The sequence below is a fragment of the Lissotriton vulgaris genome, chromosome 3_1 (assembly GCF_964263255.1).
Source record: "Lissotriton vulgaris chromosome 3_1, aLisVul1.2, whole genome shotgun sequence".
NCBI classification, from domain to species: domain Eukaryota; kingdom Metazoa; phylum Chordata; class Amphibia; order Caudata; family Salamandridae; genus Lissotriton; species Lissotriton vulgaris.
The window spans coordinates 1,747,798,897-1,747,825,239 of NC_141689.1; the positions used below are offsets into that span (position 1 = coordinate 1,747,798,897).

The 26,343-nt window shown below is 46.1% G+C and overlaps 1 protein-coding gene across 1 annotated transcript in view; it reads right to left on the reverse strand.

The window, feature by feature from the left end:
• Nucleotides 1-26,343, reverse strand: part of INTU (inturned planar cell polarity protein) — a 438,220-nt gene that overhangs the window by 37,172 nt on the left and 374,705 nt on the right. The window contains exon 13 of the mRNA XM_086962184.1: nt 22,490-22,590. Coding sequence (XP_086818310.1) covers nt 22,490-22,590 — 101 coding nt within the window. The remainder of the gene's footprint in view (nt 1-22,489; nt 22,591-26,343) is intronic.

The window sequence follows — 26,343 nt, forward strand, 5'->3', positions numbered from 1 at the left end:
CATCAATGAAATCATTGGAGTCATCTTCACTGCTGGATGGTCTGGCAGCCATGATTAATCAAGGAATATGGAACAGCAAAAAAGGCAGGTCTTTCAGTCACAAAAGTGAAAGAAGAAGTGAAGGAAATGGGTGGGGATTTCATTCATTGTAAAAAAAAACTGTTAGCAACCAATGAAAAGTGTTATTTTAGGGTCACATGACCCGACGCGTTTACGCTGCGCGCTCCGGAGCACTTCCGGTGCGTTTACGCAGCGCGATCGTAGGCGCTTCCGGGGCGCAAACGTGGCGCGATCGTAGGCGCTTTTGCGTGCGTTTATGCGCCGCGAACGTAGGCGCTTCCGAGGGCACTTACGTTGCGCGCCGAAGTGACGTCATCAATCTTTTATAGAAATGCATAATCATTTTCCTTATTAAAAAAAACTAATTTTATTTGTATGGTACGAAATGTTTTGCATTATCATTAACTTTTCATTCATATTTTTTTTCACGAACGGCAGTTGCGCTCTGGGTGCGCTTTCAGATGAGCTCACGGAAAAGCTTACCGGAGAGCTTAGCTGAAAGCTTCCCGGAGCGCGCACCCAGAGCGCAAAAGAAAAAAATTATATAAAAAAAATGAATACTTAAAAAAAAACAGCAAATTGTAAAAAAAAAAAAAGGTTAGAAACTCGATATACAAAGGAATTAGCATTTAAAAAACCTATGAAATTCACTGAAAAAACCATAGGTTTCACACCAGTTATAGTTAGGAATTAGCATTTAAAAAACCTATTAAATTCACTGAAAAAACCATAGGTTTCACACCAGTTATAGTTAGCTGGAAATTTTACTGATATAAAACCATTGAAATTCCCACGTTTATAGTTAGATGGACTCACTATAACTTGCGCGTGCAATGCACTGCTGATGATGTCTTATTAAGCCAGTTAACCAATCAATTTTTAAAAACCATCCATTTAGACACTTATTTAAACATTTATTCTTCCATCAACTTTTACATATACATATATAAAATATATTTATTTTTCAGAAAGACACACATTCACTGGATGGTGTCATCAGTGATGTCATGAGTGATGTCACTGACCATGTCATAAGTGATGTAATATGTGATGTCATCAGCAGTGCATTGCACGCGCAAGTTATAGTGAGTCCATCTAACTATAACGTGGGAATTTCAATGGTTTTATATCAGTAAAATTTCCAGCTAACTATAACTGGTGTGAAACCTATGGTTTTTTCAGTGAATTTAATAGGTTTTTTAAATGCTAATTCCTAACTATAACTGGTGTGAAACCTATGGTTTTTTCAGTGAATATATATATATATACATACATACACACACACACACACACACATGCACACATATAAATAGTTTTGTATTAAAAGATCATGGCCAACAACTACGCTTGTGAGGCCTTCCAAAAATATTCTAGCAACAGTTCAAGTCTTTTACCCCTGAGGATTGCCTAAGCAAGAAATCAACACCAAAATCTTTGCCTACAAAATAATATGTGATATTTCGTGTAACAAAAATACCTGTCTGCCAGCTTTAACATGGTTCGAAAACAATACAACTTTAAAGACCTATTGGCTTTACCAAGTGTGTTTCCTTATATATAAATCGAGCCTACTGCCATCACCATAAATTTAAATAATCACAAGTTCACACTTATGGCACCTGAAATATGATTTCCAAGTTAACCTATTAGGCTTGTAGTCTATATAATAGGCTATCACCATAACCAACTCAGGCTTACTGTATTGAGTAGGAGCTTTCCCACAAGGCAGTAATTAAGTGTACTGGAATAAAATTACAAATATGCACAAAACAATTGTCAAAGCATTATGAATTTCCTCCAAAAATAGCCTAGTATGGGTTATCACTGTGGAAATCTTTAATCACCACGGTTTGTTTGATTGGGTCACCAACACTATAACCCTTGCCTACTATACAGGGGCGTAACACAGGCCCCTGCGGTGCAGGTGGTGGGCCCTGAACTGCAGAGGGGTCTGTACTCAGGCCCGAGAGCTCAAAATTAAATCTGGAGCAGGGACCCCTCCATATACCTTGCAGGGGGCCCCCTCAACTTTCGTTACGCCAGTGCTACTATAGCAAACTTTGTGAGACGATGTAACAAAATACTTTCCTTCAGCCTTGGGCGCAGTGTCATAACAATCTACCCGTAAAAGCCTATAGCCTTTCACAGTAAGTAATTTATAACAATACAGTTGAAAAGCAAGTCACTATCTCTACTAAAAGAATATAAGAATGATCACCACAGAACAAATCGTCTATCCTCGTGGTTTTTGAGAGGGGTAACCAGGAACAAACCTTTGCCTACTACGGCATCTGAGTGATTCCATGTAACAAACTACTTCTCTGCAGGTTTTAATATAGTGTAAGAACAATTCACAAATAACTGCCTATTTACTTTAAAAATGCTTATTACAATAAATTAGGCTTACAGCATTTATCAAAACTGTCCATAATAAACAAAACAGGTTTATAGTCTTGATTACTAGTTTGCCACCATAACCAACACAGTACTGCCTTATTGAGCATAAGCTTTCACACAGGCCAAACAATGCGCCAAAAGCTCTCTTTTTCAATAGAAGCACACAACTACAGCCTAAAGAAAACAATTTTGAAATGGAAAAAAACATATGGGTGGAGCTTAAGCCCCTTTCTCAGTAGAATTTATTAAAGTTTGTTTTCTGTTTATCACACAAGAATAGGGTCTGGCTACAACTCCACTGTTAAGCTAGACATACCAAACATTGGCAAAGCCAATAGGTCTGGTACTAGCTACCAGCCGTTTACCTTTATCAATGCTTGTTTTGTTAAGGATTTAGTGAAACTTTATTCTAGGGCAACTGCTGGGTCCTTGCCAATATATAAATAACTATCTAAAAGTTAAAATATTTTTAGGTCCCAAAAAAGCACATATTGCCAAAGTGGCACTGCCATTGAAGGGAACTAACTAGTGTGTGGATGAGTGCCTTGGTGAAAGGGCAGAATACTAATCCCTAACAGTATAGCTAGCCAATGGCTGAAGTGGGCTGACCCATTGCCCAATGCTGTTGCCTGTGTTAGCCGGAAGGATAAATATGAAAAACACAACAAATGACCAATGGACAAAGCAGCTGAAAGCCTTTATAACAAAGAATATTATATATATTATTTTAGTAAAAGCAAAAGGTCTTGGTTAAAGTCAGACCTAAAAGCTTACTGTAGCATGTATTGGGTGAGAACCTAATACTTTGACTTTTTAACTCTCTCTGCATTTTCGGCCTGATGGGGAGGAGCAGAATCCATGCATATGTTTATTAACCCTGGCCCATGGCCATGACTCCCGATTTACTTAGGAGTGTGACTCCATGATCACTTCTGTTGCTGCTTTTTACAAAAAAGGTCCTTGGGAACATGACTGTCCGTCCCCATAACTCTTAGACTGGACCTTTGGGAATTCCTTTCTTTTCTCCAACCCACCGATCTAAGAGTCTCTGACTCCATTCTCATCCTTTGAAGCTCACCATCCCTGTGTGAGCTGAAGAGGGAAGATCCTGAGAAAGGCATACGCAAATATTTCAGCTGAACTGGAGACAGAGAGGTGAGCCTAAGCCAAGAGTTGCACCTGATCTACACTCCAAGGCAAATGTCTCCTGCGGACAGACCTTTTGACAGTAATAATGCACTGGGGTAACCCTGTATTCCTCAGAATTTGGGCTTTGAAACTGTATAATCAACAATGATTCTGTCAGAGTTACTCAAGTAAAATATTTACACATTTGTACATGGAATTACTAGACAGTCCTCCATTCACAATCACCCATCCAAAATAATTCTCACACTTGATGTTGGTTTCTCTTGAAGGATTAATAACATATTGTTGCACATATAGCAATTAACGTCAATATATTCACAGATAGGTGCTCCATAAATGAAAGTGCAGCAGCGCAGTGCACATGGAGAGTGAAGAGATCGTGAAGTCAGATAACAATTCCAGTGCACACAGAAGAACGACAGGTCTTCTTTCCAAATTATTGCGCAAATAAACGCCGTACCCTGAACTTATTGGATACAACTCCATTTAACCAGCTTCTCAGAGACATCACAAGTGGTTATCCTACACCCAACTTTCAGGAACAGCTACTTTTTTGTCAACTGAACCTCCAGATACTTAACATCAACCCATACTTCTGTTCCACCGCATGTCGCAACGCTTTTTTGCTCTGAACTCATATATTGTTCGAGGTTCCTCCATAACTTTATTGTCCATCACTGGATGACAAAATAGTCTCTTTTTTGGTCCTGAGGAGAACCCCCCACAAAACCTACGGGGTTCGAAACGCGTAGACCCGTGTATTTTAGTGTGGTGAACCAAACAAATGTGATGTTGTGACAGCTAAGGCTGGCGTTGTGCGATTTAAATAGTGTACCAAAATTCATTAGTGTTTCTTATGATTATGGGCACAGCCAAGCCTCGTTATTAATTCGTTACATTGTTTGGTCTTAGACCCCCTAGCCAGCTTAAACTGCTTAATATTTTCTCCGTGTTAGGGGCACATGAGTGTGTGTGTGATTGTGAGAGAGAGTGCTTGAGAAAACACTGTATGAATGTTGAAAAAACACTGTATGAATGTTGAATGGTTGTGTAAGTGAATCATCATTTGAGGTGATCTTGGTTTATTGCAATTAGATGTATGTTGCAACGTAAATATCAAATGTGTTGTTGATTTTTTGCTAAAAATTTCTCCTGAAAAAAACTTGCGGTGTTTCCTTTGAGAAAGAGGGTAACATGTAATGAATTGTCTTTTCAAATGAAATAAAGATTATTGATTATTCAGGACACAGACTGACCAGTGGCTTTCGTGTCCGTTTAACCCCTTCACTGCTGTGGCTATTCCGACGCAGTGCTAAGTGGGTGGGGGGGCCGCGCGGCGGTCGCATGCTCGTGACGGAACCGCTCCGTCACGGCACGCAGGTGAGCTGTGCTTGTGACGGAACGGTTCCGTCACGGCTCGCCCGTGCTAGAGAACGTTAGCGCAGGCGCGGAATTCATGCCGCGCAGGCGCGGCGAGAGGGCCGTGACGGAACCTTTCTGTCACCAGCACAGCCCACCCGAGGCTCGGGACGGAACTGTTCAGTCACGAGCATGGGAGGGGTTAAGGTGTGTTAACTAGTTATCAGTATTGGCATTTTTGGTTGTTTATTTAGATAACAATAAAGACACAGGTGAAGCCGACTACATCAATACAGTATTTTAGAAACAGACAGTCACAGAAAAGGTCTGGTACTCCCATAAATACGTAGTTCTAGCATAAATACGAAGAGGGTGGAAGATTCGCACCGTAAGAGAAATTATTTTGTGATTCATCCTTCGTGAGAAACTAAAATCAACTATGCAAATTATTTTCAGTGATTGATTGTGACCAGAGGCCTAACTAATAAGCCCCTGTACAAAAGTGTGAAAACTAAATTCGACAGATTGATTGTTGATTATCGATGGACAGATCTTGTGAGTCATTGCCTACACTGATGGTTTGGTCAGATGTAATCCTCCCCTCTTGAAGGAAGTCTAACCGTCAATCATTGAATTTCCATATCTCTGAGTTGAGTGGTGGATCTGGTAACCCTCACTGCTGTGGATGAGATGGAGCATACATTTTTCACCCAATGGGATCCATACTTTTTCTTCCTTTTCAGGGGAAGCAGGGGAGGTCAAACAGAAACTATAGATTTTTCTTGCCCCGGACATCAACAAATCAGGAGGGGGAGGCTCTCTCCAGAAGAGAGGATCTGAATCAAGAGCTCTACATTTATTTTCTTGCCAGTAGCTGACTGGTTTAGTGCAAGGCAGCATTAGAAATGTATGCATGGTTGGTTTGATAAGAGCTGGAACCACTGCCACCATAAACCTCGCTTGAGGTTTTGGAAGTAAGATCTTGAAACTAATAGATGTTTCATAGACAGGGGAACTTGTTTTGATGTTAAGCTTCCGAGCTACTCCATTTGCTACCTCATGAAAGACAACAATGTCATCCACCAGGCAGATTCTAGGATGTGGAGAGTCAGGAGACTTTATGGAGAGACCACTGAGGTCAGGGCCTAAAGAAGATGATGGTAGTCTTGAAGGGCTGATGGATATGGGCCTTGAAGATCTCTGAGAGCTTCAGCCCCTTGAGCATCTGGAGTGAGAGTCGTTGCTTCTTTCTCTTGGAGCGTTCACCCTGATAAAAAATGCAGTGGCCATTTTTGTTCTCCTATTGACGCTGCCACAGAGCAGAAGGAGGCAGCATATGTGTGTTATCCCTTCATGAGGGTGTGATAGAAGTACTAGAGCTGTGACTGTAATACATTCATTCCGGAATAACTGAGCAGGAAGAATATCTTCAGTGGAAGTCTGTGGCTCTGTGAGTCAGAAGAAGATGAGACACTCAAGAAGTACCTCCAGCATTCAACCATCTCAAAGGAATTCACATCTAACCTCCCAGTGCCATAGGAGCAACATGAAGATCTCTCAAGACACTTATGGCCTTCGACACATCTCGCCAGGAAGGAAACTCCAGGCATTGACGAGCATACTTCTGAAATCCTCAATGTCTATTTCGAATGTCTCGACATAGAATATCACTGATTCAAAGACTGGCCTGAGGGTCCCATAGGGGAATCAGACCTCGTTGCAACAGAGGGTGAACAGGAAGCTGATCGCTCCCTTGCCCATCTGGAAGTAGCCAGAAGTATTGGAGCGCAAATCATTTCTCCCTGCTTCACCTGGAGAACTCCTACCCTATACTTAAAGTGACTGTAAGGCATCCCTAGACAGATCCTACAGTTTGTGAGGGAGCAAGAATCTGGCAGACAGATGAGCAAATATCTTGCTCATCATCCTAGTACTTCTTACCTACACACAAAGGGCATCTGTCAAAAACTGCTGGCATGTAACTTCAATAAAGAAGCAGAGGAAAAAAGGCAATTCCTGCACAAAAATGCACAGAGGTAAAGGAATCGCCATATGACGTCAAATTACATTAACCGCTCACCCCCCAAAATAACTGCAGGTTTTCGACCAAAAAAGAGCCTGATAAAGGGAACAGTATTCAAGGATTCTTTTCAGGTGAGCCAGAATACCGAACTGCCTCCCAGACCCTACACTCCATGATAGGAAGGATGCCTGGCCCTGACGTGCTTAAGGGTTCTGTGTCTTCATTTGACACTATGTCAGCACAGCCTACTAGAGACTACATTCTGCATACTTTAAGGGCTTTACAAAGGGGAAATGGATATGTTTGTCAGCAAAATGCTTAGTGTACTAATCTAATTTGGAACTAGTTTTAAAATGAAAATAAGCTAATAGAATATGTTGCCTCCTATAGGCATGTTAAAAAAAAAAATTAAAGATGGTTTTCCCGGCACACCGCATGTGTGTGGAGATAATCAATATTGTTTATAGATCTCAGAGACAGAAATTTTACCCATCTCTGCCTTCACAGAAAATCTTTGGAGAGTGAACGGGGAAGAAGTGGTTAATAATAAGGCTCTTCGACATCAACCATCATGGAGTGCTGCAGCAGCTGTGTGGATTGGCATCTGCGCTCTCTTTCCATCCTAAATAGGCGTAGACTACTGGAGAATAGATTTGGCTACATAAGCGAACTAAGAGCAGGATGAAAGAATCAGACTCTACTGGGCCAAGATATTTCAATTTTAGGAAAAAAGTTTGAGGCTAAGAGGGTGCCTGTAACAGAATAAAGACGTTAAATCAAAGGTGGCCAGAAACATTATGTCCCAATGACAGTGTACTTACTCCTTAAAGAGAAGGTTTACAAATGTTAACATGTTTGTGGTTGTTCAAAGATAATTAACACATAAGGGGAAAAGTATGCAATAGTATGATAGAGTGGTGAACTAAGAGGGCTAGCTATGATAACTACCAACAGAATATGTTATAGAAGGACTGATGCAATGAAGGCCTTAGGGATTGAGTTTAGAAGATTCAGAGCCAGTATTAATATTCAGGTATAGTACACTGTGTGAAAGGACTTATGTAACAGAAGGAGGCAGAAGGGGAAGATAGTATCTATGTTTTCTTTTGCATTGGCAAAAGACTACTTTGTTTCTTAATTTGTCTATTTTGCAGGAAAGGGCTTCGGTTACTGGATTTTGATTAATAATACTCAGCTCGATGCAAAGTTGTACACATTATGGTGCAATATTACTGGACAGCCATGCGAATGATTGATATTTTTTATAATTAATTAGGAGTTCAATAGATTGTGTCCCTGACAAAAGGTGCGGGCCCACCACATTTGTAAATGGCTTCATATGCCATGAAAGCATGGGAACAAAGACCAACAAGTATGGCAGAAGTTTTAGGTAGCCTTCAAACCCAGACTAGAGTGTCAGTTATGCTAGCCCCACACAGTATTCTTACGTGCAACAACGTTTTAGGTATTCTGATAGCACTTTATGACGTGGACTGTTAATTGTCAAAGGACAAAGGAAAAACATAAGTACTGTTAATACCATATTTTCTTTTGGAAGAATAAACCTTTACTTGTAGTGCCTAATCATGAAAGACGTCACTGCTAGAATCCTCAATCTGTCTCTTTGGAGCCTCGGAGGCCTTCCATGGCCATACACTACATGGTAATCCTGTGCTCTAGCTTCCAGAAGATTAGATTGTACCACTTTAAAACCTAACTAACAATTGTGAGTGGTACCATGTTCAGAGGTTAATATTAATTTAGACTGGGGAAAGGGTGTGATTGTGTGCAGAATTCATGTAGGGATTTATAGGTTTATCAATGTATCTTCTGCTCTTAATTGTTTGATTACATAGCAGTAATAGAAGGTCAAAAGTAACCTCGGGATAAAGGACGGCATCAAAAATAACCTCAACATGTTGAGACTACCAAATAATAAAATCAACCAGTCACAAATTGTATATGCTTTGGAATACACAAAACGCGGAAGATTTCCATTAACGTCAACAAAAACCTCATACTAGTCATTAATATGGAATTCAAATATGAATTCAAATGGAAGACTACATTAAAGTATATCAACTTCAGAAACGGTAAACGATTTTAGATGTCGATGGCATAAACCCTGAACTTAAGTAAACCTGCAAATGACACCGCTGTAACAGAATATTCATGAATAATAATCCCTAGGACTATTATGTTCAAGTCACAGGTATAGCTGCTGAAACAAGGGTCGCCTATACCTCTATTCTTTCTGACAATGAAGTTGTGCTGTTGGTTCTAAAATAGTTTAATTCCATAACAGTTCTTGAGTTGGACAACTTTAGCTTTTCAACAGTGGCCTTAATGGCAATAGAGGTATTTGTTGCCAATGTTTAGGCAAACATTAAATGGGGCTGGTCGTATCAACTAATTTCTTAGATACTCATTGGAAAGACTATGAAATGGGTTTGACTGGAAAATGAAGAAAACTGGAAGGTCACATGTAGTATAATCCTACCTGAAATAAGCGTTGGCAAAGTCAATAGGTCTTGTCCATGTGAGACTTATTGGCTTTGCTTTTTTTTTAGCTATGTTGCAAATGGCTGAATGTAATGTAAAAAAGCTGCTAGCATTTTCCACGTCATAGCGTGTATAATACGGCTAAAAAACACTTTAAGAAAACAATTGACCTTGCATATACGAGACCAAATGGCTTTGCCGATGCTTCGTATGGAAGGCCATATGGTACGTTATAAGAAAACAAGTTACTTACCTGTAACTTTGGTTCCCCAGTATTGGTAACTTTCATAGATTCCCATGCTTTTGTATCATTCCCCGTCGTCTGAATGGGAGTCTCGGTAACAAAAATACCATAGCAGTAGGTACAAAAGAGAAAGAAAAAGGCCTCATTCCCTTTTGTAGCATATCACCCTCTTTTTTGTAAAAGAGACCAAACTTAGGCATCAGCCAATCAGAAGTGCCTCACCCCTTAGAACCCTTCTGAAGGAACCTCAGAGCCTCAGATTTTCGTAGCTGTTGTGTATCAGTCACCATATCAGTTGTAGGCTGAGCTTTCCTCGGGAAAGTGGGTGGGCGCATGGGAAACTATGAAAGTTACCAATACTGGGGAACTGCAAATGCTACTTACCAGTATGCATCTGTTCTTGGCATGTAGGGCTGCTGACATTCATATCTGTGCATAGATCGCCGCCTAGTGTTGGGTCCGGATGATTGCACATTGTTGTCCTGGAAGAGTCTTCGAAGTATCACGAGATAGGTGGCTCCTCCCCTGGACTACAGTGCGCATGGGCATCGCCTCCATCCCCAGATTGTTTTTAGCCATTGGCAGAGATGGAGTGAAATATGTGAGTGATGCCTATGCTGCGAGCAGATATATGAACATATATATATATATGTATGAAGACTGCAGCTGCTACAGGCGCCGGGGAGGAGGGTGGGCGATATGAATGTCAGCAGCCCTACATGCCAAGAACAGATGCATACTGGTAAGTAGCATTTGCAGTTCGAGGCATGTGGGCTGCTGAATTCATATCTGTGCATAGAATACATAGCAGTCCTCCCATTATTGGCGGCCGCCCGTGCCAGCTGCAGCAGTCTGAAAAAGTGTCCTGAGAACAGCCTGACCAACAGCTGCTTGCTGTTTGGAATGCACGTCTACACAGTAATGTTTAGTGAAAGTATGTGTGGTAGACCATGTGGCTGCTCTACAGATATCTTCTAAGGGAATATTACCTAAGAAAGCCATAGAGGCCCCCAGCTTCCTGGTGGAGTGGGCTCTTGGTGGAATTGTGAGAGTGCGCTTGGCTTTAGCGTAACAGATCTGAATGCATTTTACAATCCACCTAGCGATCCCAGCCTTGGAGATAGCGTTTCCCTTGTGGTGTGAGGCAAAAGCAACAAAAAGCTGCTTGGTCTTACGAAAATCTTTGGTCCTGTCAATGTAGTACATTAAGGCTCTTTTCACGTCGAGGGTGTGGAGCATCCGCTCCGCCAGTGACTCTGGGTTTTGAAAGAACACTGGCAACTCAATTGTCTGGTTGATATGGAATTGAGATACAACCTTGGGTAAGAATTTGGGGTTAGTGCGGAGCACCACCCTGTTAGCGTGGACTTGGAAGAAAGGTTCTTGGATGGTGAGTGCCTGCGATTCGCTAACCCTCCGTAGCGATGTAATTGCTACTAAGAAAGCGACCTTCCAAGTCAGAAACTGAAGCTCACAAGAGTGCAGTGGCTCAAAGGGAGGACCCATCAGCCTTGTAAGAACCACATTGAGGTTCCATTCCGGAGCTGGTGGTGTCCGTGGTGGAATGACCCTTTTGAGTCCTTCCAGAAAAGCCTTGATAGCAGGGACCTTAAAAAGTGACAGGTGTTGCCTATTCTGGAGGTATGCTGCCATTGCAGACAAGTGAATGCGGATGGAAGAATACGCCAAATTGCATTGGTACAGGTGGAACAGGTAGCAAATGATGTTTTGAATGGAAGCATCCAGCGGGTCAATGTCGTGGTTTACACAGTAGACGACAAATCGCTTCCATTTAGCCGCATAACATGCTCTAGTAGTGGGCTTTCTTGCCTCCCGAATGATGTCCATGCAATCGGGGGGAAGATTGAGGTAGCCAAACTCTACGACTTCAGGAGCCAGATCGCCAGGTTGAGCTGTTGCGGATCTGGGTGCTGAATGTCGCCATGGCTCTGCGTCAGAAGGCTGGGTGTGAGATGAAGCCTTTGATGCGGTACCACGGAGAGTTCCAGAAACGTGGTGTACCATGGTTGGCGAGCCCACGTTGGAGCAACCAGGATGAGAGTCATCGAGTGCTGCCTGAGTTTGCGTGCCACCAGCGGTATCAGAGGTGCTGGGGGAAAAGCGTATGCAGATCTGCCTGACCAGTTCATCCACATCGCATTGCCCTGTGATTGCGGGTGTGGGAACCTGGCGGCGAAGCTTTGGCATTTTGCGTTCTCCTTTGTGGCGAACAGGTCTATCTCTGGATGACCCCACTTTTGGAAGTACGGTTGGAGTACCGATGGATGTATCTCCCACTCGTGCATCTGATGGCTGTGCCTGCTGAGCAGGTCAGCCATCTGGTTGTCTTTGCCTGGGAGATGCTCTGCCATGAGGAAGATGTTCCTCTGAATGGCCCACTTCCACATGCTCTGAGCCAGATGAGACAGCTGCGGAGAGTGTGTGCCTCCCTGTTTCTGAATGTAGTACATGGCTGTCATGTTGTCCGTCCGGATCAACACGACCTTGTTGCACAGGTGTACTTTGAATGCCTTCAAGGCCAAGAAGATTGCCATCAGTTCCAATACATTGATGTGCATCTTCTTTTGCTGTAGTGTCCATAGTCCCTGCACTGTGTAGTGGAGTACATGAGCTCCCCATCCCTGGAGAGAGGCGTCCGTTGTCAGGATAATCTGTGGCACAGGCTCCTGGAACGGTCGGCCCTTGCAAAGGTTTTGTGGATTCCACCAATGCAGAGAGTTGTACGCCCGACCGCTCACCAACACTAGGTCTGTTAGTTGCCCATGAGCCTGAGTCCACTGACGTGCCAGGCACTCCTGAAGCGGACGCATATGTAGTCTCGCGTGCGGGACAATGGAGATGCAGGAGGCCATCATGCCTATCAACTGCATGAACACTTTCGCTGGAAGCGAGTGTTGAGGCCTGAATCGTTGGATTAGCGTTTGGATACTGGCGATTCTCACTGAGTTTGGCTGCGCAGTGGCTGCCAGAGTGTTTATCGTCGCGCCCAGATACTGCCGTATATGGGCGGGCTGGAGATGGGATTTTGGGTAGTTCAGAGAGAATCCCAGATCGTGCAGGAGATGAATGGTGCGGGACACGTGGTCGGCGCACTGCTGTTCTGTTTTTGCCTGAATGAGCCAGTCGTCCAGATAAGGGTAGACGTGGACGTTTTGGCGTCGTAGATGCGCCGCCACAGTCGCCAGGCACTTTGTAAAGACCCTTGGCGCTGTGGTGACCCCGAACGGCAGAACCCTGAACTGGTAGTGCTGGTCTTGAATCGTGAATCTGAGATACTTCCTGTGGGAAGGATGCAGGGGGATATGAAAGTATGCATCTTTTAGATCCAACGTAGCCAGGAAGTCCCCCTGTTGAAGCAGAGGGAGTACCTGCTGTAACGTGAGCATATGGAAGTGCTCCGAGAGAATGTACCAGTTGAGGGGCCTGAGGTCCAGGATGGGCCTGAGGGATCCGTCCTTTTTGGGGATTAGAAAATACAGAGAGTAAACCCCTGTTCCCCTTCCTTGCAGTGGGACGAGCTCTATTGCCCCTTTTTGCAGCATGACTTGAACTTCCTGCTGCAACAAGTGCAAGTGCTCGCCGGACATAGGACGGCTTCTTGGAGGTATGTGTGGTGGAGTGGAAGTAAGTTCCAGACAGTAACCGTACTGGATAAGAGACTTGACCCACCTGTCCGTGGTGATGGATTTCCACGCGGGCAGGAACTGCTGGAGTCTCCCCCCGACCGGTGTTGTGTGGTCGGGGGGCAGTGACAAGACGTCACTGCTTGTTGGCGGTGGTGGACCTGGAGCTGTTGTTTCCACGTCCCCTGCCTTTGATGTTGTTGCCTCTGTAGCCACCTCTACCCTTGTTGGTGTATGAGGTTTGGGTATTACTTTTATAATACTGTGTGGACTGCGATGCCTGACCCCTTGAGGTGCCTCTGGTATTGGAGCGGCGAAAGGAACCACCCCGAAACTGCTGAGACTGGAGGGCCCCCATAGACTTAGCAGTGTCTGTGTCTTTCTTCATTTTTTCTAGTGTCGCATCCACCTCAGGGCCGAACAGGTGGTCAGGATTAACTGTTTGGTTCAGGATGGTTGTCTGTATATCCGGTTTGAAACCTGATATCCTAAGCCATGCATGTCTTCTCAGCAACACACTAGTGTTGATTGCCCTGGAGGCTGTATCAGCCACGTCCAGCGCACATTTGATGGAAGCGTTTGTGATGAGCTTTCCCTCCTGAATTAACATTTCCCCTGCCTCCTTGTACTGGTCAGGCAAGTGTTGCAGCAGTGTTTCTAGGGTGTCATAATGAGCCCTATCGTAGCGTGCAAGTAGGGCCTACGTGTTTGAGATTCGCCAAATATTAGCTGCCTGCGCAGCAATCCGTTTCCCTGAGGCCTCAAATATTTTTGACTCTTTGTCTGGGGGAGGAGCGTCACCAGTGGTCTGCGAGTTCGCCCTCTTGCGTGCGTTGGATACAACCAAAGAGTCCAGTGGCAAGTGTCCCTTGATGTATGTTGGATCCGAGGGCGCTGCCTTATATTTTTTGTCAATGCGAGGATTGATGACACGCGCCCGAGTGGGCTCCTTGAAGACCTCCGTTGCGTGCTTCAGCACTCCCTTGAGCATTGGCAATGCCTTGACTGACTTTTCAGCCACAGAGAAAGTGTCAAACAAAAAGTCCACATCCACAGGATCCGAATGCAGCTCGACATCATGGTTGGCTGCAGCTCTCTCAATCAAAGCGTTGAAGGCTGCTGAGTCCTCCGTCGGTGAGGTCTTTGCCGCAAAGAGCTGCGGTTCCTGACCCGACTGCGGGTCCTCTGGGTCGCCCCCGGCAGACCAAGGTTCATGTTCCTCCTCCGGATCCTAGTACGCCGGATAGTTGTACTCGACCTCCTCATCGTCACCATCCCCTGCGTTGGAGCGCGTTGGCGAATGTTCTAAGGCTTGTGGAGATGCAGGCTCTATCGGGGCCGAAGTACCCGCAGAATCCTTCTTATTTTTGAGAGGAATACGAAAATGTTCCAACACCGGCTACGTGGTGATTTTCCTCTTGAGGAGAGACAGTTTTCCGGTATTGGCGTCGATGATGACCTCTCGACGCTCTTCCTCTGCAAGTGGCTGGAGCCGAGGCTTCGACACCACCAATGACGCTTTGGGCGTCGACACCTCCTTCGAGGGCATGCCTGCCCCATGCTTCGAAGCGAAAGCCTTCGGCGTCGATTTCGGCGGCAGGGTAAAGCGGATAGGCGTCTGCGCCTTTGTGGGCTTTGGTGTGTGCTTCGGCACCACATCCCCTGGTTCGGGAACCACAGCGTCCTTCCGAATCCGTTGCAGGGACTCTGCGACCTTTTTTGTTAAGGCTGGAGAGGGCTTGACCGGCTCGAGCGATCTCCCCGAGTCGGGAGCCGGGTCGGCGAGAGGCACCGTCTTCGGAGCCGACACTTCACGTACCTTGTCCCCGACGGCCGGAGCCGGCGAAGCCAGAGCTGTGGAATCGCCTTGACGCTTCTTCGAAGCTTTCTTCGGGTCATCGACCTCGACCATCTTCGGCGCCGACGCGGCCGCGTCGGTCGACTTCGCCTTCGGCGTCGACCCCGAGGCCCTCGGGTCGGCCATCTTGGCGCGGCTCTTCAAGTCGGCCATTTTGAATTTCTTGGAAGTCGATGCCTCCAGAGCCTTCTGTACCAGTGCAGCTTTCACTTTCGGTCTCGAAACCGGAGGCGTGGATCCCAATGGCTTCACTTTCGTTTTTGGTAACGGGAGTGGCGCATCAGAAATGTCTGTGACCGGGCCCGGAGACGGGGCTGCTGGACTAGTAACGAGGTCTTGGGTAAGGCCCGAAGGCGATCCCTCGACCTGGGCCACAACAATGTGCAATCATCCGGACCCAACACTAGGCGGCGATCTATGCACAGATATGAATTCAGCAGCCCACATGCCTCGAACCAAAGTTACAGGTAAGTAACTTGTTTTCTTGCCCCAGTATTGGAACTTTAATAGATTCCCATGCTTTTGTATCAGAGTAGCATGCAGTTAGCAATAAAAAACACATTTTGTGTAATAAACACATCGCAAAAGCCAACATGACATAAAGATACAAAATGTGCAAACAACGGAAGGTGGGATTGAAAGGAAAGCTCACCAATTATTTGAAGAGGTTCCTCAGGACTGCCTGGCCCACTGGCGTATCTTCTTGCTGCAAGGATTCCAAGCAGTAATGCTTAGTAAAGGTGTGGACACTGCTCCAGGTAGCAGCTCTTCAAATGTCCTTTACCTGCACCCCCGCGAAGAGGGCAGTTGAAGACGCCACTGATCTTGTGGAATGTGCCCGAACCCTGCCAGTCAGTGGTTTACCTGCTGCAGAATGGCACTGTAGGATGGCACTGGTAATCCATCTTGCAACTCCATGCTTTGACAGAGAGAGACCCTTTCTCGGACCACCAAAAGCCACAAACAATTGTGAGGATTTCCGAAATCCCTTGGTGAGATCCAAATAGCATTTCAAACATCGCTGCACATCTAGAGAATGTAGTGATCTTTCCGCTGGTGTAGCCGGGTGAGGAAAGAAAGCCATAAGAATAACCGGCTCGTTCAAGTGGAAGTCCGAGGGTACTTTGGGTATGAACCTTGGGTTGGTTCTCAAGATAACTGTGTTTCTTTTAAATTGTAGAAAAGGACAGCGCAGTGATATCCAATTGGGGATGATTGTTTGCGCTCTATAAATACAATTGACATTGACATTGACATTGACATAGAAAAGGCTCTTGGATTGTGAGAGCCTGTAATTCCCCAATACGTCTTGCCGATGTAAGGGCAAGAAGGAGAGCCAATTTCCATGACAGAAACTTCATGTCTGAACGAGGAATTGGTTCAAACGGAGTCTTCATGAGTTGAGTACGGACAAGATTCAGGTGCCATGTAGGAGGCGGAGGTCTCACTGGTTGATAGACCCTAAACAAGCCTTTTAGAAACTGTTTAATAATTCTGGAAGACCACAAAGAAGGTCCGGACTCCGACCGTCTGTATCTTGAAACTGCTGCCAAGTGTACCCTTATAGAAGAATGGGCCAGCCCAGACTTAGCCAAGGTCAAGAGATAAGGCAGAAGCTGATGAGGTTTTAAAGAAAAGGGGTCAATCTTCTCTCTCCTGCACCAAATGCAAAATCTCTTCCATTTGAGGCGGTAAGTCTTGTTTGTGGAAGGGGCTTTCGTTTGGGAGAGGACTTCTTTAATCTCGGTCGAGATTCATAAATTCTCGCTGCTCAGGAGCCAATCTGTCAGGTGTAATGACTGTGGATCTGGATGCCAAACCTGTCCTTCTGACATTGTAAGTAGGTCTGGAACAAGCTTCAAGGGAAGAGGCGGAGCTAGCGACAACAGATGGAGCTCCGTGTACCAGAACTGTCTCGGCCAAGCAGGGGCTATCAGGATCATCAGGCATTGTTCCACTTTGATCTTCCTGATCAATCTCGGGATCAGTGGAATGGGGGTAAAGGCGTAGACAAATGTTCTTGACCAGGCTATCGAAAGCGCATTCCCTAATGATCCGTGGTGGTGAAGCCTGCTTGCGTAAGACCAGCATTTTTTGAAAGTATGCATCCTCGAGATCGAGAGTGGCCATGAAATCCCCCGGATTGATCAACCTCAGGATGTCTTGAAGGGACACCATCCGGAAAGATAGGGAGATGAGATAGGTGTTGAGCTCACTGAGATCTAGAATGGGGCGCCATTTCTCTAACGTCTTCCTGGCCATGAAGAACCAGGAATAGAATCCCTGACCTCTTTAGTCGGAGGGAACTGGCTTTATAGCCCCCTTGAGGAGCATTTGATGAACTTCGAGCCTCAGAAGACGTAGGTGTTTCGATGGAACGGCTGCAGGGGGCTTTGTTGGTGGGACTTGGGTGAATTCCAAGGTATGGCCCTTTCGAATGATGTTGAGCATCCAACGGTCCGATGTAATCTGGGACCAATTCAGAAGGTATTTTGCTACCCTGCCTCCAACTGATGACTTCTTGGAGGAGGGTCCAGTAGGAAGAGCCAGGAGGCCGCTATTGGCGCTTGGACGCATCGCGTCCCTGGCGAGCCTGCTTTCCTCTGTTGTTAGGCCTTGAGTAATTGGAGGATTGGCCCTGCCTTTGTTGGTAAGGCTGGCGGTTCTGCTGTGAACTTGAACCATAGGAAGAGTATCTTTGCTGTTGGTTAGATCCTCTGTAGTTTGTACTCTTACCCCTGGATCCTCTAAAAGGTGTTTTACGGTACTGGAGCATACCCAAGGATCTTGCGGTCTCAGTATATTTTTTGATGTTTTGGAAAGTGTCATCAATCAGTTTTCCGAACAGTGCCTCTCCATCAAATGGGAGATCCAGGACTTTATTTTGGATCTCGGGTCGAAACCAGTTGCTTTCAGCCACCCCTGGTGATGAAGGACCGCAGCTCCCGCCAAAGAACGAAATGCCGTCGTGGCAATGTCCATGGCACAGTCGATGATCTCCATCGATGTCGCCTCCCCCTCTTGCAAGACCTTCCTTGCTTCTGCTTTCGCTTCTGGAGTTAGCTGGTCCAGGAACGGTGCGTCATCACACCAAAGCTGACGGTCATATCTGCCCAATATTGCTAGGGCAGTAGCTGCTCGCACAAGAAGACTCGCCATGGACGAGAATCTCTTCCCGGCATTGTCCAATCTCCTTCCCTCCTTGTCCGGAGGAGTTGTTAAAGGAGCAGAAGGGTTGCGTGACTTCCTCTGCGCCGCCTGGATAATCACTGAGTCTGGTTTCGGGTGGCCTGTCAAGGCAGCTGGACCATCATCAGGCGCCTTGTACTTCTTATCTAGACGCGGTATGACAGGGACCACCGTCGCTGGATTCTTCATAGCCTTAAGGCCCTCATCCCAGAGATGTTACACTATTGGAATGGATCTTGTCATTTTTCTGTAAGGTTCCTTGAAATGGTACAGGAAACACTCAGAGGACACCTTAGGCATGTCAGTTGGAATCTTCCAGTCGCTCTTTCCATTAGCTGATGAAAACCTCCGATATCAGCAGGTGGAGAATCCACCGGATCCGGACTTGGAGATGGAGGGTCCGGAATGACGTAATCATACCACTCAGAGTCTTGCTCATCTCTACCCTCCGAATCATGATGAGTGACAGCAGGTCTGGAAGACTCCTGTGGAGTCGATGTCAGTGGATGAAGAGACTCCTGAGGTGGTGATACAGGAACAGCCGTTGAGGCCGGTGCCATGATAGGCAAGTCGGGCGCCACAGGAGCTGGAGCAGAGTGTGTAGCCTTAGACTTATAATCTTGCAGCATATTATGCAGGTCCTGTAGGAAAGATGATGGTACAGTAACCATCTCTTGACCAGAGTATTGCTGAGGTTAGGCAGCATGACGTTCATAGCCCCCCTCCTGGTCATATCCTCCGTCCGAGTCAGTTTCCTGGCATTTAACCAGCAGTTGCAAAGGGCTGTTGGCATAGCCATATGAGTCCTGATCCTCCTCTCCGGACTCATCCTCATCAAACAGTAGAGCTGGAGGAATAGGGGTTACCCTCCTGGGAGATGTCATGTCCGGGGTAATCCTGGTCATGGAAATTGAGATCCTCTTTTCCGATGACAAAACCATTGACGGTCCCGTCGACGATGGAATTGACAATGCAGCCGTCGTCGGCTTCGTCGACACAAAAACACTCGACGACGAGATGGGTGTTGTCGATGCCGTCGACGATAAGACTGTCGACATCCCAGCTGTTGTCGTCACTGTTGCTGTCGTCGACGATACTGTCGTCATTGCCATCGTCGTCGACACTGTCGTCGTCGACGCCGTCGTCACCCTCGTCGACGATGCTGTCGTTACCTTCGTCGACGATGCCGTCGTCGGCGAGTCCCTCGTCGACGCTGATGTATCTGTCAGCGACGATCCCGTCGTCGATGCCGTCGACGATAAGACTGTCGACATCCCAGCTGTTGTCGTCACTGTTGCTGTCGTCGACGCTGTCGTCGACGATACTGTTGTCGTTGCCATCGTCGTCGACACTGTCGTCGTCGACGCCGTCGTCACCTTCGTCGACGATGCTGTCGTCACCTTCGTCGACGGTCCCTCGTCGACGCTGATGTATCTGTCAGCGACGATCCCGTCGATGACTGTCCTGTCGACGAGCCCGTCGACGGAACCAGTTTCAGCTTCTGTTTCAATTTCTTCGTCGACAGAGCCTCCGTCGACGACACCTTCTTCGTCGACGACTTGGAACTCCTGTCAGAAGAATGGGAAGAGGGCTTCTTGAAGGCTGGATCAGTCTTCAACCCTTCAGAAGGCGTAGATGGTCCTACCCTCTCCTTTTCACCTCGATGAGGAGATTTGCCTGGACCCTGGCTCTCAGACTCACTGGGGGTCTTTTTGAGGCCTTAGAAGGATGCTCCACAGAAGGAGAAGGGAAACCTCTACCCCTTTTCACTGACCTTCTTGAAGAAGATGCCGATGCCGAATCCTCATTGTCACTGGAGACCGTATCCTTCCTGGATTTCAATTTCTGGAGCCTTGTCAGAAGCCTACCCTCACGGTCCCGGAGGGTCTTGGTTGAAAAGGTGCGACAGATCTTACAGTCTGCAGCCTTGTGGTCAGGATAGAGGCAATAGATGCAGTCTTTATGCTTATCCTCAATGAAAAGCCTTTCCTGCCACAGGTGGAACATGGCTTGAAAAGGGCCTTCTTCTTCCCTTTGTCAGACATCCTGGAAGGATCAGCTAACAATCTGAAGTGAATCTGAAAAAAATCTGAAGAAAAAACCTTGAAGAAACTCTCTGAAGAGTAGAAGTTGAGCAGAGCTCAAAGGAGACTCCCTAAGCACAACGTGCGGTAGAAAATCTGAGGCTCTGAGGTTCCTTCAGGAGGATTCTAAGGGGTGAGGCACTTCTGACTGGCTGATGCCTAAGTTTGGTCTCTTTTACAAAAAGAGGGTGATAAGCTACAAAAGGGAATGAGGCCTAGGCTTTTTTCTTTCTCTTTTGTACCTACTGCTATGGTATTTCTGTTACCGAGACTCCAATTCCGACGACTGGGAATGATACAAAAGCATGGAAATCTATGAAAGTTCCAATACTGGGGCAAGTATTATTTATAGTGTTTACAATGGTTGAAGTGCTAATGTTATAGAATGGAGAATGCCCTTGCCAAGGTGTTAGTGTATCCAGATTCAGTAGCATTTTAAGACCATACAAAAACAGTGAAAATGTCTCATAAATGCGCTGAATGTACCATACGTTGTAGGTAGACAAAAAAGTCTGATAGGTTACAGCTTTTATTACAGTGATGCTTTAGGCTATGTGTTTACTTTAGGTGCAATGGTAAAAAAATAACCAAAAAAGCACTCTTGACTGCTTATTTAGTAGTAACATGTAGCAATAATCAGTGTTCAAAGGGTTTCCTAGAGCTTTTGGCCCCTGTGCCACTGCAATTGCTGCACCATCCAAATCATGGCCCTAGTGCCTGCAAGGGAACAAAAACACAGCTTGACATGTGACCTTGGTCTTTGAATGACCAGCTAAGGTGATGAGATCAGAACAACATTTAAAAGCTTGTGACAGAAAACAAGTTTGTGGAAGAATACAGTGACTGCAGCTTTCTCATTGGGCGGGACAAACTGAACTTAGACAGTCTAAGCAAATGAAGACAGAAAATGGGAAGCAAATAATTGTGAGTTACAAAACACCAAACCAATGGCAAGCAACAGGCAGAATGCATTCCCAGGTCAACTTTCTGAAACTCCACAACATGTCTTTCGCGTACCACACAGCTGTGCTCTATGGTAGGCTATGACCTAAAAAGGATTCCACAAGAGATATTCCATTTGGATAAACACTTTTCTCTAGTTCAGCTGGTCTGGAAATGGACATATCTGGGTGGATGAGATTTATTTTTTGATGCTCTGTTGAATACATAGGGGCAAATGACTTGACTAATGGTTCCATACGTTGGAGGAAACTGTTGGAGGACATTTGGGGGATGATCTTCGCTTTTCTGCAGCATATAGTTCAGTTCAATCTGATACATGCTCAAGAATACCTTCGGTTGGACATTTCCTCAGAAAATAAATGTCAATAAATTCCGGTTCTAGAATGTACCCTTGCTCCAATTCTATTCACATTAATAGCATCAGGGGTGTATACAAAGCAAAACCCCATTATGATGTCGTACTCTAAAACAAAGATAGGCTTTATTTATTTTACTTAAGATTTTTTTTCATAAGGTGCAGCTATTACCCAAGTTTGGTGTGAGCATTCTTTATACTTACAATAAACAGAGGGCTAGCTTTTTACACTTTTTGATGGCAAATGTACTTTTTGGAAGATAAATGAAGCACATTTCTAAAGACTTGACTTAAAAGGGAAGAGATCCTCCTATAAGGGGACATTTCTGAGGCCTGAAAAAAGGGTGGAGAACATTTGCTCACAATAACAAAGCATCTTGAAAAAAGACACTCTGTGGAGGTTATAGACCAACTCATTAGTGAAGACAATTTTTAAATATTAGGGACACAATAAGGGCACTTGCTGAAACAGATGTGAAGACGGTTAGTATGAGAATGATAGCATTGTTTAAACCTTGTCCTTGTGTATAATGTGTAATAAATATTTTAAAAACACATACCCACTTTCTTCTATGAAATACATTTACTCTATGAGGCAGGTATTTTACAATTGGATTGATTGTTCTATACAGCCATATTTAACTTTGTTCAGCTATCCTTACTTGACAGTATTGTACAGTTCTTCAGTTTCCTTTTCTGAAAGATTCTTTTTCATGACACCAAAATTAAATGGATTGGGTATGGTATGCTTCTTTTTCCCAACCTGGAAAGAAAAAACAGAACAGGCGGTGCTGGGAAATGAACACATGCCAAATGTAGACACAGCACATGGAATTATTTAAATTAGGCAAAATTAATAACTAGGCTGGAAGATAGTGTTGTATATTCAAGTGGCATAAAGTGAAGTCACATACAGTGTAGTTGCGTAGAGTAGAGTGGACTGGTGTAGAGTCTATTGGAGTAGAATGTTGTTGAGTACAGAGCCATAGCTATATATAAATGTAAACCTTTTTCCCTGTTCTATCCCTCCATTATCCTTCTCAATCCAAATAGCTGACTAACATCTCCACCACTCAACTTACTTTCATATTTCACTATACTAATTCACGACTAATCCTTAATGGGTTTCGGAGTAGCGTGCTACTCGCTGAAAAAGCCAGCAGACCTCTATTGCGGATTTGGGCAGACATTGGTGAGGAGCTTACCGGGACTGCGAGGACCAGCAGCCCGGATACAGCCACAGCTGCGGCCTCTTCCCGGCGGGACACACCCCCCTGCCTCCTGTTCTTCACCGCTCACGGCCCCTGCTTCGCGGGCGCCGCTCGCCAGCAGACTTCTATTGCGGATTTGGTCCGACATTGGTGAGGAGCTTACCGGGACTGCGAGGACCAGCAGCCCGGATACAGCCACAGCTGCGGCCTCTTCCCGGCCGGACACGCCCCCCTGCCTCCTGTTCTTCACTGCTCGCGGCCCCCGCTTCGCGGGAGCCGCTCGCCAGCAGACTTCTATTGCGGATTTGGGCGGACATTGGTGAGGAGCTTACCAGGACTGCGAGGACCAGCAGCCCGGATACAGCCACAGCTGCGGCCTCTTCCCGGCAGGACACGCCCCCCTGCCTTTACCTACTTAGCAGTTGATAGCTACCGCATCGCGGGACTCGCGCCGGGCCAAGGGCGGGCCAGTTTTAGCCCGTTCGAGCCCGGACCGGGCCACCCCTCTAGCCTTCTGTTAGCCCACCCGGAGTTTAATCATTCTGCTTCACAACACATCTGCCAGGGATTCCAACTAATAACAAGTGACATGACATCAAGGGAGATGAGAAGTAAAGCCATGGCATCAACATCCAGGGTTGCAGGTACTTTGGACAGCTTTTTAATTAGAACTAATTCTGTGGTGGACAATGAATTAACTATTCTTGAAAGGCGGCTCTCGGACGGGATTGAAAGAGCTAGAAGATCCTCTCTGGGTCTAATTGCGAATGCTAGATCCCCGGAAAAGGCTGATCCCTATCATTCAGCTCTCCTGGACAATCAAACGATTGAGTCTGTCCTGCAAGAGCTAAGGACTACTTCATTCTCACATCGAGACTCACTTCAGATCATACCGGAGGTTGAACCCGCTTCAACATCAGAGGCAGTTCAGATTCTGGAAGAGGGGAGTGACCTTAATTCATCAGAATCCCGAGGACTGCGGGAAGGTGCTGTCCCGAAAAGGAAAAGGGGGAAGCAGCTTAAGGGAGGAAAAAGGGCCAAACTAGATCGACCGCTTAACTACCCCGAGAATTCCTCCCACGTAGTGGACTCTCCTACACCTTTAAATGTAAATGTAAATTCTAGTCCAACCCAGCCCGCTCAATCACAGGTGACAACGCTGCCGGTTTCTTTCTTCTTTGGCGAGGGGTCTTCTGGTGGGGGAGATCAGCATTCCCATGCTTTCATTAATGCTCTGAAGAATTTATTGGACCCCCTAATGGCCAGACTTGACCGGATTGAATCTAGGCTACAAGCAATAGAAACAGTGACTGGGGGTATTGAGGATCATTTGAGAACCAGGGGCAGTACCCAAAGAGTGCCTACGAATGCGGGCGTTCCCCCCCCACCCAATCCCTCCGGTTTGATAACTGCGAAGAAAACCATCCCGCCTACCTTAGTTAACACAACTTTTCCCAACCCACCGATTCCCACTCTAGTACCTGCCCCTAGGCAACCACCCCCCCTGCCTTTAGTACAGAAGTCTAATCCTGCACCCATAAAGAACCCCATTCAGACTGGTGACCGTCCTGCCCAGGAACCAAATAGCTTATGCCGGAAAAAAGTTGTCAATCTACCCCCAGATGCGGCATCTCACGTGATAATTTTAAGTGGTGTGCCTGAGCTCTCCAGCTCTGCCCAAGAAACATTTGACTCGTTAAAAAAAAAAGTAATCAGTTGGTTGAACATCCATAGGCCCCTTCCCCCTAACATGAGAAGCGAGCTGCTGATGGTCAGGAGGGTATTTAACAACAAGGGGTGGTGATGGACAGAGTTTCTGAATTAAGCAGAATACTCTCACCCAGTCAAAAGATCAGGGCTAGATCCAACACCGTTTTTTAGCTCACTGCACCATCCCAGCTCAGAACCTGGCTATATGCAAATTAGTCTGTTCCTGTCCCAGTGCATGATGGGAACAGGGCAAACCAAACTACCAAGCCAATTCTTACACTGGGAAGGAAACAAGCTACCGGGGACCGGTTTCTGGCATTTCAGCCGTCGTCGGCCCGGCTTGCTTGAATCCTGATGGTGTAATGAGCAAGGGACTCACATCTGAGTATACCCTTCCACGCTTAGGGTGGACAAAATATTTAACAACAAGGGGTGGTGATGGACAGAGTTTCTGAATTAAGCAGAATACTCTCACCCAGTCAAAAGATCAGGGCTAGATCCAACACCGTTTTTTAGCTCACTGCACCATCCCAGCTCAGAACCTGGCTATATGCAAATTAGTCTGTTCCTGTCCCAGTGCATGATGGGAACAGGGCAAACCAAACTACCAAGCCAATTCTTACACTGGGAAGGAAACAAGCTACCGGGGACCGGTTTCTGGCATTTCAGCCGTCGTCGGCCCGGCTTGCTTGAATCCTGATGGTGCAATGAGCAAGGGACTCACATCTGAGTATACCCTTCCACGCTTAGGGTGGACAAAATATTTAACAACAAGGGGTGGTGATGGACAGAGTTTCTGAATTAAGCAGAATACTCTCACCCAGTCAAAAGATCAGGGCTAGATCCAACACCGTTTTTTAGCTCACTGCACCATCCCAGCTCAGAACCTGGCTATATGCAAATTAGTCTGTTCCTGTCCCAGTGCATGATGGGAACAGGGCAAACCAAACTACCAAGCCAATTCTTACACTGGGAAGGAAACAAGCTACCGGGGACCGGTTTCTGGCATTTCAGCCGTCGTCGGCCCGGCTTGCTTGAATCCTGATGGTGCAATGAGCAAGGGACTCACATCTGAGTATACCCTTCCACGCTTAGGGTGGACAAAATATTTAACAACAAGGGGTGGTGATGGTCAGGAGGGTAGCTTGGGTGGGCAACACTTCGAAGAACATCAAGGGTGACTGCATCCTGGTGAACTTTAGAGATCCGCAGATAGTTTCTCATATTTTCAATTGGCTGGGTGACTCTGGAAATACAACCATTCAACCATTGCCATTGTCCTTCTCTTATCCACCACCAAATACCTGATGGTACCCAGGGACTGATAATGGATGGACAAGGGTGGGACCAGGGTGGGACCAGGCTCCCAAGCCAGAAGATATAGGCCCATTCGGTATGATGCACCTACCCTGGGGGATTACTCACATACCAACAGATACAGCTGTCTTGATCAGGTTGACTGACTCCAGTTGGAGCCAGGCAAAGGGGGAAGACCAGGGGGGGCGCCTCACTTTGTTCAGCCGGGGACAGTTGTGGCCATCCTTGATGGTGGCCATCCTTCTCGGGAATACCCACTCCCCAAACCTGTGGGCATT